The 22,719-nt window shown below is 44.3% G+C and overlaps 2 protein-coding genes and 1 non-coding gene across 3 annotated transcripts in view; 2 read left to right on the forward strand and 1 right to left on the reverse strand.

Moving 5' to 3' along the window:
- Positions 1 to 17,497, forward strand: part of LOC127585153 (semaphorin-7A-like) — a 44,520-nt gene extending 27,023 nt beyond the window's left edge. Inside the window, exons 8-14 of the mRNA XM_052042366.1 lie at positions 3,359 to 3,537; positions 4,578 to 4,689; positions 6,129 to 6,324; positions 9,180 to 9,295; positions 9,438 to 9,598; positions 12,027 to 12,076; positions 12,653 to 17,497. Of these exons, the coding sequence (XP_051898326.1) occupies positions 3,359 to 3,537; positions 4,578 to 4,689; positions 6,129 to 6,324; positions 9,180 to 9,295; positions 9,438 to 9,598; positions 12,027 to 12,076; positions 12,653 to 13,017 (1,179 nt within the window). The 3' untranslated portion in view covers positions 13,018 to 17,497. The remainder of the gene's footprint in view (positions 1 to 3,358; positions 3,538 to 4,577; positions 4,690 to 6,128; positions 6,325 to 9,179; positions 9,296 to 9,437; positions 9,599 to 12,026; positions 12,077 to 12,652) is intronic.
- Positions 1 to 22,719, forward strand: part of LOC127585154 (semaphorin-4D-like) — a 159,133-nt gene that overhangs the window by 3,270 nt on the left and 133,144 nt on the right. The window lies entirely within an intron of this gene.
- trnai-aau (transfer RNA isoleucine (anticodon AAU)) lies at positions 11,306 to 11,379 on the reverse strand. The gene has a single exon. It is a non-coding gene; the product is annotated as a tRNA-Ile (tRNA).

Consider the following 22,719-nt stretch of genomic DNA (forward strand, 5'->3'; position numbering starts at 1 on the left):
GTTCATCCCCCTGCCCAGGGATACTGCTGATATCGCAGGTTGTCCCTCGCTTTCTGATTGAAACCACGCAGACAATTCACTGTATTTCTATAAAGGTTGAATGTATTTAAATCTGTCCCAGACACCAGACCTGTTGCAGCCTTCCTGCTGTTCACAGCTTATTCCCAGGCAGAACCTGGAATTAAACAACACTTAGAGCTCAGCTCGATGTTGGTAGGGTGAGAGAATTGTCATGGTACAGAGGTGAACCTCCTCTGCTCTTTCCCAGCAGTTCCCTGTTGGAAGCACTCATTGATTCTGTTCCCACTGCCCTTGTATACAGTGAGTTCCCTGCTCGTTAAAATAGGTTTTCCTCCAGTCCTCCTGTTATGCTTTGTCCAAAATTTTAAATCTGTGTTCCATCGTGAATAGTGCAGTGAGCCAATTAGTTCAAGGACAGTTGGGGATGGGAAACACAGGGATCCCCAGATCCCAAAATGCAGAGAAGGAAATAAATAGGAACACCTTCCCACTACCTAACCTAATCCACAGCCAGTTATGATCTCATACAACACCATCAAATCTCCTGAACCTTCTTTACACCAAGAAGAATGACTCCGCCTTCCTCAGTGTAGCTGAAGCCCTTCAGCCCTCGAACCATTCTCGACAATCTTTTCTTCGCCGTCTTTGAGACTTCACATCCTCATTGAAGTTAGGTGACAAGAACTGAATCCATTACTACAGTTGTGGCTTAACCGATGAGTTATAAAAGTTACACCTCAGTTCTGTGGTCTTGTCAGAAAGTGGATTGCATGCTGCCCTTTCTTGTACCAGAGCTGATATAACCTGGGGTAGATTGAGCTAGACTGAAAATCAAAAAAAAAATTGCAGATGCTGGAAATCTAAAATAAAAAGGAAAAGTGCCGGAAACACTCAGCAGGTCAGGCAGCGTCTGTGGAGAGAGAAACAGAGTTTATGTGTTGGGTTGCTAAAAGTAGGAACGAGAGAAAACAGGTTTGTATCAATTTGCAGGAGGATGAGGAAGGGATGTTTAGGACAAAGGGAATATCTCTGGTGGGCTGTGGCTAGGGTTGCCGTGTTGATAGGTTGTGAATGTGGTCATCTGGTCACTGGGGCAGTAGGGAGAGAGAACATTGGAAGAATCCAGAAAAGCAATGGAATGAGGGCAGTTAAAGTGTTAAAGTGTAGATGAAGGAATCAGAATCAGGTTTATTATCACTGTCTTACATGATGTGAAATTTGTTGTTTTGTGGCAGCAGTACAGTGCAAAGACATAAAAATTACTATGTTACCAAGAAAATAGTGCAGAAGAGGAATAATGAGGTAGTGTTCATGGGTTCATGGACTGCTTAGAAATCTGATGGCAGAGGGGAAGAAGCTGTTCTTAAAGCATTGAATGTGGGCCTTCAGGTTCCTGTACCTCTTCCCCGATGGTAGTAACAATAAGAGGGCATGTCCTGGATGGTGGGGGCCTTAGTGATGGATGCCGCCTTCTTGAGGCACTTCCTCTAGAAGATGTCCTCGATGGTGGGGAGGGTTGTGCCCGTGATGGAGCTGGCTGAGTCTGCAACCCTCTGCAGCCTCTTGCGATCCTATGCATTGGAGCCTCTGTACCGGGCTGTGATGCAACCAGTCATAATACTCTCCACCATGCATCCATAGAAATTTGCAAGAGTCCTTGGTGACATACCGAATCTCCTCAAACTCCCCCGCTGGCGTAAGTTATGAAATACAGGCTTGCACATCTGCATGAACGACATCTCTTCCTCTCCCCTGCAGTTTCTCTCCCAAAAGCCAAAGTGCTGTTTGGCTGTCACACAGAGAAACCCTTTCAGGGCTGATGCCCGATTGCTGTGTGACAGGAGATATGCAACATTAGTTATGAGTCATAGAGTCATACAGGTCCTCTGTTCCACTGAGTCCGCACCAACCATCAACCACCCATTACCGCTAGTCCTACATGATTCTATTTTATTCTCCCCACATTCTCACCAACTCCCCCCACATTCTACCACCCACCTACACACCAGGGGCAATTTACAGTGGCCAGTTAACTTACCGGCCCACGCGTCTTTGGGATATGGGAGGAAACTGGAGCACCCAGGGGGGAACCCACCAGGTGAAAGTGGAAATTCCACACAGACAGCACCCGAAGTCAGGATTGAACCTGGGTCACTGGAGCTGTGAGACAGCTGCACTACCTCAGTGCCTCAGTGCTGCCTGCAATAGGGAAATGTAGGAATTGGTATCGGTTTATCATTGTCATGTGTACCAAGATACAGTGAAAAGCTTTTGTTCGTGTGCCATCCAGGCAGATCTTTTTACATTGAGGTAGTAAAAAGAAAACAGAATGCAGAACATAGTGTAGCTGCCACAGAGAAAGTACAATGCAGGTAAATACAGTGCAAGGGCCAAGTAAAGCATAGATGTAACCCATTCAGCCTGTAACGGTGGTTATGTCCACTTAAACCTCCTCATCTTTCCTCATCTGAATCTCTCATCCTGACCGTCATTTCCTTCTTCGTCATCCACTTGTCCTTCCTCCCCTTAAATGTATTGAGGTAGCACAATGATGCATCTGGTGGAGGCGCTGTCTCACAGCACCACAGTCCTCGGTTCAATCCTGACCCCGGGTGCTGTCGATGCAGGGTTTGCACGTCCTCCCTGTGACAGTGTGGGTTTTCCCCAGGTGCTCTGGTTTCCTCCCACATCGCAAAGACGTGCGGGTCGGTAGATTAATTGGCCGCTGTAAATGGTGTCGTGTGTAGGCGAGGGGTGTAGTTGGTGAGAATGTGGGGAGAATAAAATTGATATCAGTGTGGAACGTAAATAGGTGAGTAGGTTGTTGGGGTGGTCCCGGACCTGTTTCTGTTCTTTATCCCTCTATTTCCCTTCACTTCAACCACTCCCTGTGTTGAAAGTTCCACGTTCTTACTGCTCTTTGCGTAAAGGAGTTTCTTTGAAGTTCCTACTTGGATTTCTGAGCGCCCTTCTTATTTTGATGGTCTCTACTTGTGGATTTATGGGTCAACTTGGATTGAATCAAATGTGTAAAATGACAATTATCTAGGATTGGTACTTCTACAAAAATGAAGATTTCATTAAGGACGCTGTGTAGTTGTACAAAGCTATGGAATCCCTTATTTGGTTGCAAAGTCCTTACCTTGTAATTACACATTCTTTGTTAAGTGCTTGCAGGGGTTGCTCGGTGTGATCACGGCAGGTTTAGTGTGGCTCAAAGTCATTGTGACCACATGTTCTGGTCACCTGACGGTAGGCGACTTTGCATTTTCCACCTTTCCTGGGTCAGCTGTCCATATGATGGGATGTCACAGGTTCCAATCTTTTTGTTTCACAGAATGACCAAGGTGGATCCAGACAACGACTGCTGACTAAGTGGACGACCTTTCTGAAAGCCCGACTGCTCTGTAGCAACCCTGCTGACAATGTCCATTTCAACAGGATTGAAGACGCCTTTATTTACAAGTTTCCCCATGACAGTGAAGCGAGAGTGTATGGAGTTTTTAGCAGCAATTGGTGAGTCCACAGGAACTGCAGGACATGTTGAACATACAAATGTGACAGCAAATTTAAAGCCGTTCCATTAAAGCCCGAGCTACCCCGATACGGTGCAAAGTGACGTAGGCAGTACCATCCCCGCACTCTCTGTCCAGAGTCGAATCCCTATTCTGGACAAACTTGGAATCACTTCACTTTTCCCAGTAATGAGGGCTGGGAAGAATTTTTAAAAAGTCACAAGAAGCCCCTCTTTGGGTCAAATGTCTTCAGAAGCCACTTGAGCAGGAGATGTCAGAGGTCCCTTGCATGAAGCTCACTCTGCAGGGAGTGTACTTTGAGGCCGTTCATGGTTATTGGGGCACTTCATCCCTGGGAACAAAAGAACAAACCATCCCAGGATGGGAGGCGGCTGCTCAGTGTCTTACCGTTAAATATGTTGGTACCTTTGCACTGATGCACTCGATGGGGCATGGAGAGAGGACAGGACTGGGTGTGCAGAGATGTCCTTACAATGAGAAAGGCCTGAGTGAAGGGCCAGAGAGGGTGTCAGTTTGAATCACCTCTTTGAATCACAGTAAAGTTGATCACTTTCTGAACCTATTCATTAATAATAATCAGAACCAGACCTACACTGTTATATTAATCAGATCCATCTTACACTGTAGTATTAATCAGATTCAGACTCTTACAGTATGTGTCAGATCCAGCCCCACACTGTAATACTTATACAATCCAATTCTTACACTGAAATATTTATCAGATGCAGACCTTACACTGTAATATCAGTCTGATCCAGTCCCTACACTGTAACCTTAGTCATACTGTAATATTAATCAGATACTGATCTCCCACACTCCAGAGATGAACTTACTTAATAGTGCTAACTTAGTACCTAACTTAATAGTTAAAGTGCTGTTAAGTTATTCATAGCAGAAGAAAATTTATCCAAGGTCAGTAGGAGAGATGCTTTGGATTTCATAGCTGTACAGGTGAAGCAACACAGTTTGTTCTGTCTCTCTTCCTCACTGAACGTCTCTCTAATATCGTGCCTTTTTCAGGAATGGAACAGCCGTGTGCATGTACTCCATGAAGGAGATTAATGATGTTTTTGGACGTTCTGCCTTTAAGGATTTCAAGGGCAGTATTCCCACTAACCCCAGACCTGGCACGGTGAGCAACTGCTGATTGGGATGTTTAACTTTAGTGAATACAGGATAATTATCCTGTGAAAGCTGGGCTTAAATTATTTCTATTAGAGCAGTCACACTCTCATGGTATTACACGTGAGGAGTGCATTGGGAAGAACTGGACCGGTGTGTGTGGATGTCAGTCAGTAACTGTGCTAAATCCCTAAGTAGAGGTGGTTGGAGTCTGGGGTGAGCTGCAGTACAATGGGAGGAGCTGGTAGATGCAACACTGGGGACGCAGTTCCACATGGTAGGTGGGTATAATGACAGAGCAACATGCTTACATAGCGAGTCGTCATTGTAAATGTTCACATGGCAATTTATAATGTGACTAAAGTAAGTGAAGGGTGTGTAAAGTTTAATGGCTCCCACCTTGAGATGACTGGATCCCACCTTGCATAGGATTACATGAGACGTACGATGCAGAAATAGGCCTTTCGGCTCACTCAGTCCGTCCCAGCACTTAAGCTTCCTCACCACATTTCCCATGTAAATCTAGCAGTGGGACTCTGTAGTCCTTTCTCCCCCATTAACCTTAAAGGCATCGACACTGTCAACTCAGCCCCTCTGTGGGAGCGAGTTCCACATTCTCACTGCCCGTTGGGTAAAGAAGATTCTTCTGAATCCCCCCTTGAATTTCCTGGTGACTCCCTTATATTGACGACCTCTGGTCCATGCTCTTCCCCACAAGTGGGATCCTTCTGTTCCTGTTCACTCTGTGAAAACCTGCAATCAACTAACAGACCTCAAACACATCACCCCACAACCTTCATTTCCTGGAGAAAGGAAATTCACTTCGTTCGCCTTAAATCCCTTTCAATGTGGAACCAAGCACTATTCACAACGCCCCACTTCCCCCTCACACACACTGTGTAAAGACAGAGCAAAACTGATCCATTACACAGAACATCAGTCTATTACACTGAGCTGCAACTTTCAGCTTGACCTGAATTACCTGATTCACAGGTTGTTAGACGGTCCTCTGCAAAGGCTGGTCTGGATTATAGATTCAAATATTACAGACCAAATGTTTGATTAATTCACACTGTCAAATCCCAATTTCCAAAGGTTAAAGTGCAGAGTGCATCATCACGACATCCAGTCTCCACACAATCAAACTAATTCAATTTGACTAAAGAACAAACTTTGGTGATTGTTTCTTTCGGCTTTTCCAGATGCCCATCTGTCAGCCTTCTTCATGGTCACTTCTCTCCCCATTGGCTTTATTGGTTGTTTACATATCGTACATTAACAATCCGTTCCAAACAAAACCTTCTGACTCAATTTCAATCTTTTTCCATCACCACCGCTTCACATAATATTTTAGATTGGTGAGGGACTCTCTGACCTTCACCTTTGATACTGAAACCCATTGAACTGGTAAATAACTTGCTTCCTGTTATTGTTCCCTCATCGTTGCAGTGTGTCAATAACACAAAGGTTCTGCCAGATCAAGTACTCGCTGTTGTGGAGGATTATCCTGAAATGGAGACTTGGATCCATCCCATCGGAAGAAATCCCCTCGTGATCAGTTATGAGAATCGCTTCAAGAAAATAGTCGTGGATTCCGTTGTTGGTCCCAGTGGAGATGTGTCCCGTGTCCTCTACCTGGCGATGGGTAGGTGCTGATAGCCAGCAGTTGTTCTCAAGGTGCTTAAACGCCACTCGAGCTTCCTTACCTCGTTTCCCATCTAAATCTCAATTTTACTTTTGCACCTTTTTCCAGTTCCCTTTCAAAGGACATGTGAGAGAGTTGGTTATTGTATCAGGACTTTCTCTGAGTGACCCTGTGGGCAAGTGACAACTGACCATGTCCGCACTATTTCCCACAAATGAGTCTGGTTGAAACTCTGGTGTCCCTGTCCTGGTGTTTTCTATCTCTCCCACCCCCACACCCCCACCCACATACATCCCATCCCCCCTCCTCCACCCATCCTCAACTTCTGCTCCTTGGGCCCATATAGTGGGTAAACTCCTTGCTGGAATATTTGAGATGAGATGACATATCTTTATTAGTCACATGTACATCGAACCACACAGTGAAATGCACCTTTTGCGTAGAGTGTTCTGGGGGCAGCTCTTGGGCTTGAGCAAAAGTGCAAAGAGCTTTGTCAATAAATAGTTAAAATTCACTTGATCCAAAGTGGGAGTTAATCAGCTGACGATTCAGTTGCAGTGAATATGACTGACTCTGATGTCAGTGTGTGGATCCATTGAACTCTCCGTCTGTGTCAGCTGTCAAACAAACGTGTGCAGGGAGAACATAGAACACTCCAGCACAGTACAGGCCTTTCAGCCCACAATGTTGTGCCAACATTTTATCCTGCTCTAAGATCTATCTAACCCTTCCCTCCCACATAGCCCCCTATTTCTCTATCATTCATGTGTCTAACTAAGAACAGGTGGTTTCCCAAGGTAAACCCCTGCAAGGTGCAAGGGGGCATTGTAAAAGGAGAATTTACATCTGTTTAGCACCCTTCATGTCGAAAAGTGGTTGATTGTCACTGTAGTACTTACAAAGTGCGCTTAATTGTTACAAGCTAAGCAGGTGCTGCAGCCAAGGTTATGTATAGTGAGTTCCCACAAATAGCAATGTGGTAAGCAACCAAAGAATAGTAGAGATGGGTTATTATCAGTTGAGATTGAAGTGGTTACTTGTTGGACTCTGCTTCTGGAATTAATAATTTCCTAGGCTTCAATGAAACCACATTTTGGAGAGGACAGAGTGCAGTTGCCACCACATCACCTCTTCAGCAGTTTTAGGCAAAATTGTAGATATAATTGGTTTATTATTGTCACATTTACCATGAAAAACTTTGTTTTGCATGGCATCCAGACAGATCATTTCAAAACATAAGTACATCAAGGTAGTACAAAGAGAAAATCAATAATACAATGCAGAATATAGTGTTACAGTTACAGAGGAAGTGCAGTGTAAGTGGACAATAAGGTGCAAGGGATACGATGAGGTAGATTGAGAGGTCAAGAGTTCATCTTTATCGTACAAGAGGTCTGTTCAACAGTCTTATAACAGTGGGAAGGTACTTGAGCTTGGTGATGTGGTTTTCAAGCTTTTGTATCTTTTGCCCAAGGGGTGGGGGGAGAAGAGAGAGTGACTGGGGTGGGAGGGGTCTTTTATTATGCTGGCTGCTTTCCCAAGGCAGCAAGAAGTGTAGACAAAATACCATTCCCAGCAATAGTAAACTGCCTTCTAACTTCATACAATCACAGGAAAGAAACCTGTGTTGGTGCAGATTAGCCTTGAACTAACTGACGGTTGGAACAAGCTCCGCTGTTCCTACATTACAACTTTTGGCACTTATGTGATCCCAATTTAACTCTTGCAATAAATCTTCAGGTTCTGTACCTCTGGAGCTAACAACCTCAAGAACAGTCAATAAACTGAGATCCTGTCCATCCTCTTGTGGATACTAAAGATCCTATTGCACTGATGCATGAAAAATAGTTGAATTCCCCCTGGAGTCCTGCCTAAAATTAACCCCAACCAAGTTAATGACCTAAGTCAAGTCAGTCCTGAAGTTGCCGTAACCTTGGGTCACTTCAGTTGCTGCAACAGTCCTATGCCAACACTGGACTAACAGGTGTGAGGTTGGTGTAGTTGGTATTGGTTTATTATTGTCACTTGTACCAAGGTACAGTGAAAAATTTGTCTTGCATACCGATTGTACAGATCAATTCATTACACAGGGCATTGAGGTAGTACAGGGTAAAAACAATAACAGAATACAGAGTAAAGTGTCACAGCTACAGGGAAGTGCATTGCAGGTAGACAATAAGGTGCAAGGTCACAACAAGGTAGATTGTGAGGTCAAGAGTCCATCTCATCGTATAAGGGAACCGTTCAATAGTTTTATCACAGTGGGATAGAAGCTGTCCTTGAGCCTGGTGGTACGTGCCCTCAGGCTCCTGTATCTTCTGCCTGATGGGAGAGGAGGGAAGAGAGAATGTCCCGGGTGGGTGTGGTCTTTGATTATGCTGGCTGCTTCACCAAGGCAGCGAGAGGTATAGACAGAGTACATGGAGGGGAGGCTGGTTTCTGTGATGCGCTGGGCTGTGTCCACAGTTCTCTGCAGTTTCTTGCGGTCTTGGGCAGAGCAGTTGCCATACCAAGCCGTGATGCATCCAGATAGTTGCTCTTCATTGTTGGTAGGCCCGGTGTGTCACATGGAGCTCACCAGCTTTGGCAAGCCTGGTTTAGTTCTGCCGAGAGTTTGTGGACCCTCCTCACCCAGGTTGACTGGGGTGGGGAAGGATGGGTTTAGTCCCTTACAACCCATCTGGGACCAGCTATACCAGGTAACAGACCAGGTAAGAAAGGCCAGCCGAGCCAACCAACAGTTGGGATCTCTCTCTCCCTCTCTCTCTCTCTCTCCTGTGGAATGCCTCACTGTGAACAATGTGGATTCCTATTGTTCTCCCAGTTCTAAATCTTGGGCATTTTTTTCCCCGCAGGAGATGGTAAAATCCAGAAGGTTCTTGAAACTAATCACTCAGCCTTCATCATAGCAGAACTAAAGCTTTTAAAGGAACCTGCGTCGATCCTATCGATGTCCCTCGACTCTGAGAAGGTAAGTGCAAAGGTCAATGGTCACCCCCTGACCTGGAAATGCCAACTAGTAATAGCAGTGACCAGAAATATTTATGCTAAAACATTGGAACTAATTGCGATAAAAGTACAGACATTGAAAGAATTTCACTTTTTCTTTGTAGAAGTTTCTGTACGTTACCTCTGCCAAGGAGCTGGTTCAATTCCCACTGGTGCAGTGTGAGAAATACGATGGAAACTGTGGAGAATGTGTCCAGGCCAGAGACCCTTACTGTGGATGGGATAGTCGGATAAAGAAATGTGTCCCCGTCACACCTGATTCTAAGTAAGTCTTCCAATTTTTTTCTTCCTCTGTATGAAATCCAGACTGAAGCTTTGGTGCAGTCTTGAGGGAGAGCTGCACTGTCAGAGGGGTCAACCCTCAATGACACATTAAACCAGCTGGACACTAAACATGTCCATGTAACAAGGGATTCCTCCAAGTTATCCAATCACTGTCCCTCATCCCGTGTCGATAAAACACACTGGCTGCTGATGTTCACACAGTGGATTGTGGTGCATAACTTGGCTTCAATAATTTCTGCATTGCACAGTAGTTCACGGAAAGTAAAGGGACACCCTACGAAATGTTTGCTTTTCCGTGTGAGCCATCAGCCTATATGTTTCTGTGTGGCTATTCCTCATTCAACATAATGGGCATCAAAGGGAAGTCTTCTGTGTATTCTTTCCTGACAGTACAAGGCAGCTGGGCAGGGAAATGGTGTTGCTGCCGTTGGATTTCCAGTGTGGCGAACACTCGCTTACAAATGTTGTGCAGGAGCTCAGTTTAGATGTGCAATAGGTTCTTCATTCATGTGGGGGCATTTGTCAAGTGATTATGATGGGTCGATTGTCAGTGCATTCTCCAATGTCCAAGCTGATGCCTACTGACTATTCAACAACCAAGGTCCAATTCAATTCCTATTATTAGTTCAGGACATATTATCCAAACCAATGCCCACTTAGAAACAACAGCTCCCGCATTATCTGTCTGGTGTCCAGCATCCAATCCAATGCCAATTACAAATACAGAACCTAATATTGAATTCATTGGCTATTATCAGTACAGGACTCGAGATTGCCAACCCAGTCCCTTATCAGTACAGAACCTGGAATGAGCTGCTAGTGGAAGTACTAGAAGCAGATATGATAGCATCATTTAGGAAGCATTTAGACAGACGCATCAACGGGCAGGATGGAGGGATATGGACCTTGTGCAGGCAGATGAGATTAGTTAGATTGGCATCATGGTCAGTGCAGACGTCGTGGGCTGAAGGTCCTGTTCCTGTGCTGTAATGTTCTATGTTCTGTAACTCAATATCTAATCCAAAGGACATTGGATGGAGTATCTATTAACCAATCCATTTCCCTTTACCAGTATAGTACCAGGTACCTAATTCAATGCTAATTACCAGTGTGTTATTAGTGATCGAGAGCCCATTACTGCCCAGTGCCCTTTGTCTGGTACAGTGCCTGCTGATATCACCTGGAGTAGATAAGGTACTGAATTTGGGATCCTGTTGTTTACAGCTCATGGCTACAGCAGGTGAACTGTTCACCAGCTGAGTCTTCTGAGTTCTGAGTCCTAAAGCAAGATAAGATATCTTTATTAGTCACATGTACATTGAAACACACAGTGAAATGCATCTTTTTGCATAGAGTGTTCTGGGGGCAGCCCACAAGTGTCGCCACGCTTCCAGCACCAACATAGCATGCCCACAACTTCCTAACCCATACGTCTTTTGGAACGTGGGAGGAAACCGACACAGACAGGGGGAGAACGTACAAACTCCTTACAGACAGCGGCGGGAATTGAACCCGGGTCGCTGGCGCTGTAAAGTGTTTCACTAACCGCTACACTACCGTGCCTGCCTAAAGGCAGTGCCAGCTTGAAGAGCCAATGACAACTGGTCACTAGTTCCTTGCAGCAGCCAGGCATCAAGCTGCACTTGCCTAAGACAGCGGCTGCCAGAGGATGGCTAAAGCACATGCTTGGACAGTGTGGGGATTGAACCCACGGCCTTGGCGTTATTAGCATCACACTCTGGCCAGCTGAGCTAACTGTCCCAATGGGTAACAAACTAAAAAGTGAATGATATTTAAAATGAGGAGATATTTCTGTCCATTCACAACAAATTGCATTTAATTAGCACTTCCAATGTAGCCAAACAAGGTGTGTCACAGCATTTGACACCGATCTCCAGAAGGGAGGAAATTCTGCAGCTGAAGGTGTGGCTGCCAATGGCAAGTCCAAGAAAGTGCAGGATGCACGAGGGCCTGGAAATGGAGTCGCCGGGGACCTTGGAAGGTTGTAGGGCCTGAGGTTGTCGCAGAGTTATGGAGGGGCAAGGGCTGGAGGGGAGTTGGACACGAGGGATTGTTGGACCACAATCCGGGACAGGTCAGTGGGCAATAGCGTGAGTGGGACTTGGTAGGAATCAGGACACAGCAGCATGGACAAGCTGTCGCCAAAATATTTTGTGAAACAAATTACTGATGAAAGTAGAGAATCTGGTAAACACGAAGTATAACAAGTCTGTTTACGTATGTTCAGCATTGCCCTGTGGGTATCTCACTGCTGGCCCTGTAATGATATTGTAAAGGAGGGGTGTCTAAGAGGGTGAAAGCTTTATTTTTCAAACACTATCTGGTCAGGGGTGGGTTCACCACTTTCAGCACAGACGCTGAACTCTACATTCCATTTCCTTTTTCAGGAACGTCTTCCAAGATCTCGAGAAAGGTGATAGCTGTGTTCATGGTCAAGGTGAGATTGCTTTGAGAAAAAGTCCAATGATGCACTGTTTCACTCCTCTGATCTCAGGTTCAGTCCTCACTTCAGAGCACGATTTCTGCAACGTCCATTTGTGGCCACTGGAACAATGTCATCAGAAATATTTCTAAACAAAGTGCATGCCCTTTTAAGGAGGCTTATTTATTTTTAAAATCCCTTAGCTTTCAGATTTTTGAGTTAGGAAATGATGACTCGCTTCCTTTTTCTGTTCAGAATATAAGAAATAGGAGCAAGAGTAGGTCGTTTGTAAAACAGCAGTTCGGGGAAAGGTCACTGTGCTCATGGTTTAAAGTAGAGAGGCACAGTTTTGGGGAGAACAGAGGGGGAGGGATAACTTTTGCAAAGAGCTTGAATGGATACGATGGACCAAATGGCCTTCTACGTTGATAACATTTATAATTCCCAGAGGTCAGGTGCCTGAACGGAAATAATTGACAGAAGTAGTTGAGCCCTGAAAGGTGTAAAATCTCAGCAATTCAGGCAGCTCAGTGTGCTGAAGGGAGCTGTAACAATGCAGCAAACTAATGACTTCTGTTCTCTTCTTCCTAGTTGAATATTTGCATTCCTCACGGCGAGAAATTCCCCCTGATTGGCCGGTGCTCCCCCTCCCCCTTAAGGAACACATCCCTGTGTACTTGTCCTGCCCAAAGAAATCCTATCACGCCGAGTACTCGTGGAGGTTCAATGGCCACAAGCAGCTGCCCTGTTCTACGAATGACGATAATTGTCTGCTGTTCTTAAGTGGACTTTCTGAAAGTGATATCGGCCCTTACGAATGCATTTCAAATGAAAGAGGAGTGGAACGTCGTCATGCTGCTTACTTGATTCAGGACAACGGTGGCTCTTCAATATATCTGTCCCATGTTGCTTTGTTTTCTGTGCTGACGGCACTCATTTGTCAAGTTCTGCAATGAATTTGAGTGCTGTTTCCCTGATGGGAAACATGGTTTCTCTTCAACCTTCCTTCCTATTGACAAGCAATTCCCTTCCTTCCCTGAGACTCCAGGTTCTATCAGCCTGCCAACACCCAAACGTCCTAGAATTTGGATGGTGACTTTGTTCAGATGTCCTTTATATAATTCCCAAATATTGGAACATTATTTTTCATATAGGAGACCAGAAAATTGAAGGAAAAACACAGCTCATTAATACCTTGGAAATCTGGACTTTGCCCTTGAAATCCCCACTGATCAAAACAACAGCTTAAGAATGATGCAAATCCTGGGAATACTCAGCAGGTCAGGCAGTAGCTGTGGAGAGAGAAGCAGGGTTAATGTTTCAGGTCATTTATAGAAGGTTGTTTTATTTATTGTGAATTTGCACGGTTTTCAAAGAATGAATCAAAGCCATCCATAAATTTATGTCTCAGCTCATTATTCTCAGGAAGAGGATAAATTGGTTTAAACTTTTACATTTGTTTGCTGTTTGAACTCGAAGTGGTCTTATTTACTTGGCAGGACCGTAGGGAGTTGTGTAGAACAAGCAGAGCAAAGGTACAAGTACACAGTTCCCTGAAAATGGAGACACAGGTAGACAGGGTGGTGAAGAAGGCTTGCAGCCTGCTTGCCTTCATTGGCCATAGCAGTCAGTACAAGAGTTGGGACGTCATGTTGCAGTTCTACAAAACATTGACTAGGTTGCAGGGAGTATTATGTGCAGTTCTGGTTGCCATGCTACAGGAATAATGTGATCAAGCTTGAGAGGACGCAGAAAAGGTTCACAACGATGTTGCTTGGACTGGAAGGTTTGAGGAAAAAGGATATACTGGATAGGTTGGGACTGTTTCCCTGGAGTGAAGGAGGTGAGGGGTGAACTTATAGTTTATAAAATGATGAGGGGCACAGATAGGGTTGGGGAATCCCAGTCTTTTTTCCAGTGTAGGGGAGTCTAAAACTAGAAAGCATAGGTTTAAGGAGAGTGGGGAAAGATTTAAAGGTGATCTGAGGAGCAGGTTCTTCACACAGAGGGTGGTGGGTATATGGAACGAAGTGGTAGAGGCGGGTACAATTACAACGTTTAAAAGACATTTGGACAGGTACGTGGATAGGAAAGGTTTAGAGGGATATGGGCCAAATGCAGGCAATGGGAGTAACTTAATAAGCACCTTGGTCGGCATGGATGAGTTGGGCCGAAGGGCCTGTTTCTGTGCCGTATAACTCTCTGACTCTGTGGCTCCAGATGTCAGAGGGTGGCACATGCGTCCACCCCACTCCTCCTGCCTGCCCCGCTCCACCTCACTCACTGACCTCTCCTCCTGGCTGTTTCCCAAGAAACCTGGACCAAGTGAACCAGTGAGGGGATTAGAGCTTGCTCTGGAACTTTCTGCTGCTTCATGGTGTTTCCCAAGAGTGAAAGGGTGGAGAGTAAATAAGTTCATTTTCCATTCAGGACCACACCAGGTGGAGGGAGGGAGGCAAGAAGGTGGTCAGGGAAACCTCCGTGCATCCCAGTCCAAAGCCACTTTTCCCTGCTGGATGTTGGGGAGGGGTGGGGGTCAATCTATCTTTGGGGAGTCCAGCCAGAGCCAAGGTCACAGCACAGTGGTTGACATCACTGCACGAGGGAGGGATGAACAAGAGTTCAAAGGCAATAGTGGCTGGAGAATCAATAGTGAGGGGAATAGGTAGACACTTCCAGGATGGGGTCTTGCCTCCCTTGGTGCCAGGGTCAAGGACATTACAGTCTGTTTGAAGGGCATTCTGAAGGGGTGGATAAACATCCAAAGGTCCTGGTTCACATTGATACCAACGACCCAGGTAGAAAGGGGGAGGAGGTCCTGTTACACAAATCTAGTGAGCTAGATCTGGACTCTGTAATAAGTGAGGGACCAACAAATAATTCAGTTTCATTCCAAGAAGTTGTAGTGTGAGATGGGAGCCTTGTATTTAGATCAAGAACCCTGAGCTCGATCCAATAACACTAATATCACAGGTGATGGTGAGTCTTCCTTCACATGAAGAAGCTTTGTTTTGTTTGGATGACATATTTCCCCCACCCATTGCCCCCTCTGAGGGTCTTGTCTCTCTGACTATATTCTAGCAACTTGCCCTCACAACTATTTTGATTGGTCAAAGTTGACAGGCGATTTGACCTTGAGTATCAGGAGCCAGCACCATCCATCCCTACCCAGTGATCCCCCTCTGTATACATCCAGCCACTGTAGTTTGTCCTGTGATAAGATGCTTTAGATATTCCTGCTTTGAATAACTTTGCCATCCTTAGCCACTGAAAGAGCTACTGTTAACAAAAAGGCTAACGTTGTAATAGCATCAGCAGGAAATTAATACATAATGCTACGACATACTTCTGTGCTGTTTTGTTTACAGGGACACTGACTGGGAATGCAGAAACATCTTCAGGATGTTCCAGCATTCAGCCTGACCCTGGCTGATCAGTAGCTCAGTTCCTGGGTCAAGCAGGGCAGGGGGAAGGGCTAAGTTGGGGTAGTGGAGTCAGACTTTAAGGCAGAAACATGACTCCACCTTTAGAATGCCAGTGATGGCAGCTGTCGGATACATTCCAGCCCCTCACCCAATCCCAACTTGGTCTGGGATGTTTGGGCCGGAGCAGCCTGCGGGAAGTAATTTAGAAAGTAAACAGCAATGTTCAGGCAATGTCCATTCTGTTAGAAAATACAACCTACAGTGATTCTGAACTGGAACTTATGGATGGACGTTGGAAACAAGGATTCCAAAAGGGAAGTTGATAAACATCTGGATAATGTAGTCATCAGGGAGATGGGGAAAGGAGGATGGGGTTTGAACTTTTCAACAAAGCGCTAGCATTGACTGATGGGACAAATGGCCTTCTGTGCCATTATGTTTCCACAAACATGGGGTTTGGAGGGTTTTAGGTTAATCGGGAACTGAGTGGGGGAAAATTCTAAGTAATGTGAGTAGGTTTGTGTAGAACGTGAAGACCAATCCTGCAGTGTGCACGTTATGGGAGGAAAGAGAACGGCATCGGTGGATGTGAAGTCGTGTGGACTCTGTGATATTCATGTAGAGTTGCACCTTGTCAGCTGCTCCAAGTTTTGTGGGTCATGTTATAATATTCAAACTGAACACAAACCAGTAGGGTGGTCTGACACCGTGCCATCTACGGCTCAGAGTCCTCGAAGATTTTAGAGGAGGTTTGTGAGTCGGGTTCTGCAGTGCGCTTTGGATCCCAGGTAGCAGTTCTGACAACTGTTGTCCATGAGAAAGCAAAGGTGAGGCCACTGAAGGCAGTGGCATCTCCTTCACTGATAGGCTGGTATCCTCCTCACAATCGTAACAAAAGCCAAATACTGCGGACACCGGAAATCCCTAGTCCCAGGGCTGACCCGGCCTCCCAGATCCAGCACCAGTGCTGTTTCACACTGTGAGTGGATCGATCAGCTCTGAGTTGTCCATACAGATGATTCACAGGAATATCATCAGACAAAAGATAACACCCACCACATTACTGGAGCATATGTATGCATATTTCCAGGGTGGATTTATACTTTGGTAATGTTGTATTTATTGCACGTTGTTCAAACTTGTTTTGCCTGTACAAATTGTTTTATAAATTATTTTTTCTATTTGTCACTGTTGAGATAAAACCTTGATTGTGATCTTTCACATTTTCACCTTTGCATTGTATTCCCCGCACTCTGATCACTGCGGTTCGTTGTACTTGCCCAGGGCTCTATTCCTGAGGGTTTCAGTAGATGCTTGTGGGGAGCTGGTGGGGAAAACTCGGCTCCTGACAACAGTGAACAGCCTGAAACAGGACTTCTAATCTTCGCTGCGGTCCTGCTGTACAGGTGACCCCCACGTTACGGGAGTAGTGTCCCTAGAGAACGGTCCGTGTCGCAATCTTCTGTAACACAAAGCCACATCATCTGTACATGTACAAGAAACACAAGCTGGAAAAAAAACATTTTGTGTTTCTTTTTTCACATACATTCTGCAAGAATGAGTTTAATTCTGTATCTCAAATTTTTGGGTTGTGATTTGTGAATTCTCTAAGGGCAAATTTCCATAATGCGAATGGCCATAATGCAGAGGCCTGCAGTGAGATTGCAACTGGGCGAGGTCCTGAGTGTGGAAGAGGGAGGGGAGTTGGCGGGGGGTCGGACTATGAGGTTGGGGACATGTACTGTTGGGATAGTTTCACCCATGGGTGCACTCGATCTCTGCCCTCCAGACTCTGTTGGGGGTGAAGAACAGTCTGTGCAGTACAAGTAGGGGCTGCAGTGAATGGGGATGTTGTGTCCTGACTGACAACAGACAGCAGCTTTAATTTGAGCTGATTTGTAAAATCTCTGTGCAATGCTAGTTTAACATCAACTGAATGTTTAAGTGAGCTCTGCTGTTTGCATTTTGCATAGTTGTCCAATAAAGACAGGTTGTCCCTGAAGTGAAATAAGCTTCACTTTGTTCAAACTTCACAAAGAAAGTGGGTGCACTGCAGAGAACAAAACGCCCAATGATCGCCAGCACGTTTGCCATTTGGATTGTGAGACCCATCAGGCTGAATGTTACTTCTTGCTCTCTATCCAACGTGCTAACCTGCCTGCATCTAATGTGGTTTCCTGGCTTTAATGCACCAGCCTGTGCATTCGCTGGATGTGACCCTGTCACGTGAATACCTTCTCATCCCTTAAACTCAACGGCCAAGCCTGCCTTACCTGCAACCTAATGTTTCCAATAATTCAGGAAAACGGTCTTTTAATTTTCTGAAGTCACTGCATACTCAGTGGAAATAGGAACATTGAAAATTAAAACACAGTGCAGGTTCTTTTTTTTAAAGTTAACTGTGGTGAACCACAACGGCCGTGATCTGTGTAATTGTTGGCTTTGTCATTTCTAATACCTTTTGGGTGAAGGAGGCTGTCCCACATGTGCTTCAGATTGTGGAGGCAGGGATTTCCTCGGGGAAATTACCTAACCTAATCTTGCTCATACTGAACCATCACACAGGGCCCTAGCGAAGTAACCGATGGCTGTGTTCCTCTGCCTATTGGTGCCTGACACCTGGGAGAAGAAAGCCATGGGTATTAGTGTGTTCTTGGGGAAAATCAGACTGAGTTCAATGTCGTGAATGATTACAAGGCAAAACCTGCCTTAACTCTGTGCAAAGCCCCAGGATATCACAGATTCACACAGTGTTAAAGGAGGAACAGTCAGCCAACCTTGGAAGAACATTCACCATGGATTAAGAGCTGCAGTTGCAAACTGCTCCAGTTCCAAGTGTAGAAAAAATTGTTTTTGTTCCTGCTGTTTTGGAAAAAAACCTCATTAACCTGTGGTTTCCGACAGCTTGCAACTGTTGCCAGTTCTCTTTTGAAAGTTACTATTGCATCTGCTTCGGAGAGGAAATGTCTGCTCATGAAGAGACAAGTGTGGGACAGGCCTGATTAGCCATCAGACCTCTTCCTGTTCACTAGTTTTGTGCCTTTGCAATTGGCTGGTCTCATTCGTGCTGTTCGGTTAGAATCCGGCAGCAATTTAAAGGGCTGAAGCTTCCGGGAGAGGGGGGAAGGAGGTAAAATTGTAAAGTGGCAGCTGAGTGATCAGCAAAAGCAAGGAAGGAAGGGCCCAATGTAATTTGAGTCAAGTTCAAGTTTATTGTCATGGAAACACATACCCAGCGTATATATGCCAGGAAAGTTAGCCTTTTGCAGTAGCAGCACAGTACGTTACAAGCATGACAAACATAAGTTAACTTAAACTTAAGTTAACATAAATTATACATCATTTGCATGACCAAATAAACAAAAGTAAACATAATGACGTTAGTGCAAGTTGAGTGAAATATAGTCAGAGGTAGTATTGGGCTCTTTCAGGTGGGTTCAAGAACCTGACGGCAGTGGGGAAGAAGCTGTTGTTGAACCTTGAGCTGTGGGTCTTCAGGCTCCTGTACCTCCTGCATTGAGAACAGGGCATGGCCCGGATGGTGGGGGTCCCTGATGTTGGAATTCGCCTTCCTGACTCTTGCAGATGTCCTCGATGGTGGGGAGAGCTGTACCTGTGATGGAACTGGCTGAGTCCACCACTCCCTGTAGCCTCTTGTGCTTCTATGCATTGGAGTTCCCACATGGCTGTGATACAACCGGTCAGAATGCTTTCCTTCTACATCTGTAGAAATTTGTCAGAGACTTTGATGACCTGCTGAATCTGCTTAAAGAAAGTAGATACATTGGTGTGCCTTCTTCATGGTTGCGTCTATGTACTGGACCCAGTGCTGGCTCCAAGATGTCGGCACCCAGGAACTTGAAGCTGCTCACCTCTTCCACCGCAGGCTCTTCAATGAGGACTGGTGCGTGTTCACCTGACTTCCCCCTCCTAAAGTCCACGATCAGCTCCTTGGTTTCGCTGACGTTGAGTTCAAGGTTGTTGTTACGACACCACTGGAACAGGGTTGTGGGAGGTTTCACTGCAACAAGTGGTCAGGGACGGGAAAGGTCGGGGTTAGGTTTTGTCACGCATGCTACGACCCCGATGGCATTGACGTAAGAAGTTAAACAAGCTCCGCACAGCTACAACTAAAGACAGGAGCCTTCGTGAAAGCCTTGCATGGCATCAAGAGTTCTTGCTCTGCCTTGTAGATCAGAAAGGTTTAGAGGGATATGGGCCAAATTCAGGGAAATGGGACTAGCTCAGGAAGGCACCTTGGTTTGCATGGACGAGTTGGGCTGAAGGGCCTGTTTCTGTGCTATATGACTCTATTATGTCATTTGCTCTACCTGATGACCCATTACCCCAGGGGACGCTTGTCTAAAATGGAACAGAAGACATTGGTGAATTGGACCACATCTTTGAAATTCTCAGCACAGGAAATAAAAGCATTTTAGTTTGGGTTTGGATTGCTCCTGTGGGAACCAGCACGGATCTTATGGGCTGAATAGCCTCCCGTGTTTTATTAGGATAAGATAAAATCATTTTCACTTTTGCTACCGACCAGTAAAAGTGGGCAATGGGTTGGCCATCTAACATGCCCCCACGTCCACCATCCCCATCCGCCCATCGCCCACACACTCCCACTGGGTCCCCGTCCCAATACTGTTCCCATCTGCCCTCCCCACCTCCATTAGTTGACTCCATTGCTCCCCCTTCCGTTCCTGTCAGATTCCATCATCTGCAGTCCTTTGTTGCCTCCACCCGTCACCTCCCGGCCTCTGTCACTAGTCCCACTCTCCCCTCCTCCATCTGCCTGTCACCTGTCCTCACCTGGATCCACCTATTGCCTGCCAGCGCTTGTCCCACCTCTTCCCCACACCTCTTTATACTGGCCATCTCCCTTCTATCTCTCAGTCCAGATGAAGGGTCTCGATCCAAAACGTCAGCGGTCCATTTCCCTCCACAGATGCTGCCTGACCCCCGATCTCCTCCAGCAGATTGTTCGTTGCTCCACCTTCCAACGCCTGCAGTCTCTTGTGTCTCCACTTGTGCTCCCACTTGCTTGAAAGGTTGGATTGGCAAATTGTATTTGTCAGACAATTGTTCAAAAGATGAAAAACAGTTATCAACGAATAAATCATGGAAACGTTCTATTCCCTTCCTTTTCCATATGGAAAAAGCTAAGTCAACTCTGGATGGATGAAAGAAAAAATTAGATTGAATGGGACTTGACAAGTTAAATTTATTCAATCCAAAAAATTTACGAAATTGAAACCACATTCGTATTGTATGTTTAACAATTGGGTTAATCATATGTTTACTTAATTTGGTAAGTGCAAAAGGCAGTGAAGCTCCCAAAATAGAAACTAATGAAAATTCAAGTACTGATTGGTACTCAAGGTGTACCCATTTGGGGCATTAAACTACATCTGAATCTTGCATCCAAAAAATTAAATATCTGATATTAATTGCCCAATAATATGATCTAAAGTTAGACAGGGCCATACCACCATCTTTTTTTAGTTTTTGTAAATATTTCTTACCTAACCTTGGGTTTTTATCCTGCCAAATATGTGAAAGAATTTTAGAATCAATAGTGTCAAAAAAAGATCTCGGGATGAAAGTTGGAATCGCTTGAAATAAATATAGAAATTTTGGTAAAATATTCATCTTAACTGCATTAATTTGGCCTACCAATGATAAAGACAGTGGGGACCATTTAGTAAATAATTGTTTAACATGGTCAATTAAAGGCAATAGATTAGCTTTAAATAAGTCCTTATGTTTCTTGGTAATTTTAACACCTAAATACATAAAATAGTCAGTTGTAGGTAATAATAGTCAGTAATAGTTATAGGTAGTTCCCTATAAATTGGGGTTTGCATATTTAATGGAAAAAGTTCGCTTTTATTAATATTTAATCTATAGCCAGAAAAAACACTAAACTGAGCTAGTAGTGATAGTACTGCAGGGATAGATTCCTCCAGATTAGAAATATAAAGTAAAAGGTCATCTGTGTAGAGAGATATCGTATGAATCTTCTGTCCGCGAATGATGTCACATATATTTGAAGAGTCCCAGAGTGCAATAGCCAAGGGTTCTAAAGCAATATCAAATAATAAAGGGCTTAAAGAGCAACCTTGTATAGTACCTCGAAAATGCCTAAACAAAGGAGATCTTTGATTATTAGTAAGTATTGAAGCCATAGGTGTATAATAAGTCATTTTAATCGCAGATATGAATTTAGGCCTAAAATTAAATTTTTGAAGTGTAATGAATAGATATTCCCATTCGACTCTGTCAAATGCCTTTTCAGCATCTAGCGAAACAAGACATTCTGGAATTTGGGATGAAGGGTATATATAATATTCATTAATCTCCTAATATTAAAATGTAAATAATGATTCTGAATAAATCCTGTCTGGTCTTCAGAGATAATTTGTGGAAGAACCTTTTCCAATCTAAAGGCCAATATTTTGGAAAATATTTTTGAATCTACATTTAATAAAGAAATAGGTCTATAAGATGCACAATCAGTGGGATCTTTATACTTTTTAAGAATTAAAGAAATAGTTGCTTCATAGAAAGATTGTGGTAGTTTACCCACTGATAGGGCATCTTTAAAAATTTTGGCTAACCAGGGAACAAAAATATCAGAAAAGGATTTTAAAAATTTAGCTGTATATCTGTCAGGGCCGGGTGCTTTACCCGAGTTCATTGAAAATATTACTTTCTTTATTTCTTCCTCCGAAATGGGAGCTTCTAATGTAGAACGTTCATTTAAAGATAATTGGGGAATCTTCAGATCTCTTAAAAATTCATACATTAATGTGGGATCCTCAGGGGATTCTGATTGGTATAAAGAAGAATAAAATTCTTGAAAGGATTTGTTAATTTAAACATGATCTATCGTGTAGGTACCATCCGGTTTATGAATTTTATTAATCCAAAGTTTAGATGAAGTAGCTTTCAATTGGTTGGCCAATAACTTACCAGATTTGTCACCATGTATATAAAATTGACTTTTGTTTTTAAGTAGTAGATTTTCAATTGAAGATGTTAATAATAAACTATGTTGTAGTTGGAGTTCTGTTCTCTTTTTAAAAAGCTCCAGATTAGGAGTATCAGAATATTTTTTATCGATTTCTTTAATCTTGTCAACTAATATACGTACTTCATTATTAGTTCATTTTTTCAATCCAGCGGAATATGAAATAATTTGACCACGGATATATGCTTTAAAAGTAT

Source organism: Pristis pectinata, chromosome 32 (assembly GCF_009764475.1).
Source record: "Pristis pectinata isolate sPriPec2 chromosome 32, sPriPec2.1.pri, whole genome shotgun sequence".
Classification (NCBI taxonomy): domain Eukaryota; kingdom Metazoa; phylum Chordata; class Chondrichthyes; order Rhinopristiformes; family Pristidae; genus Pristis; species Pristis pectinata.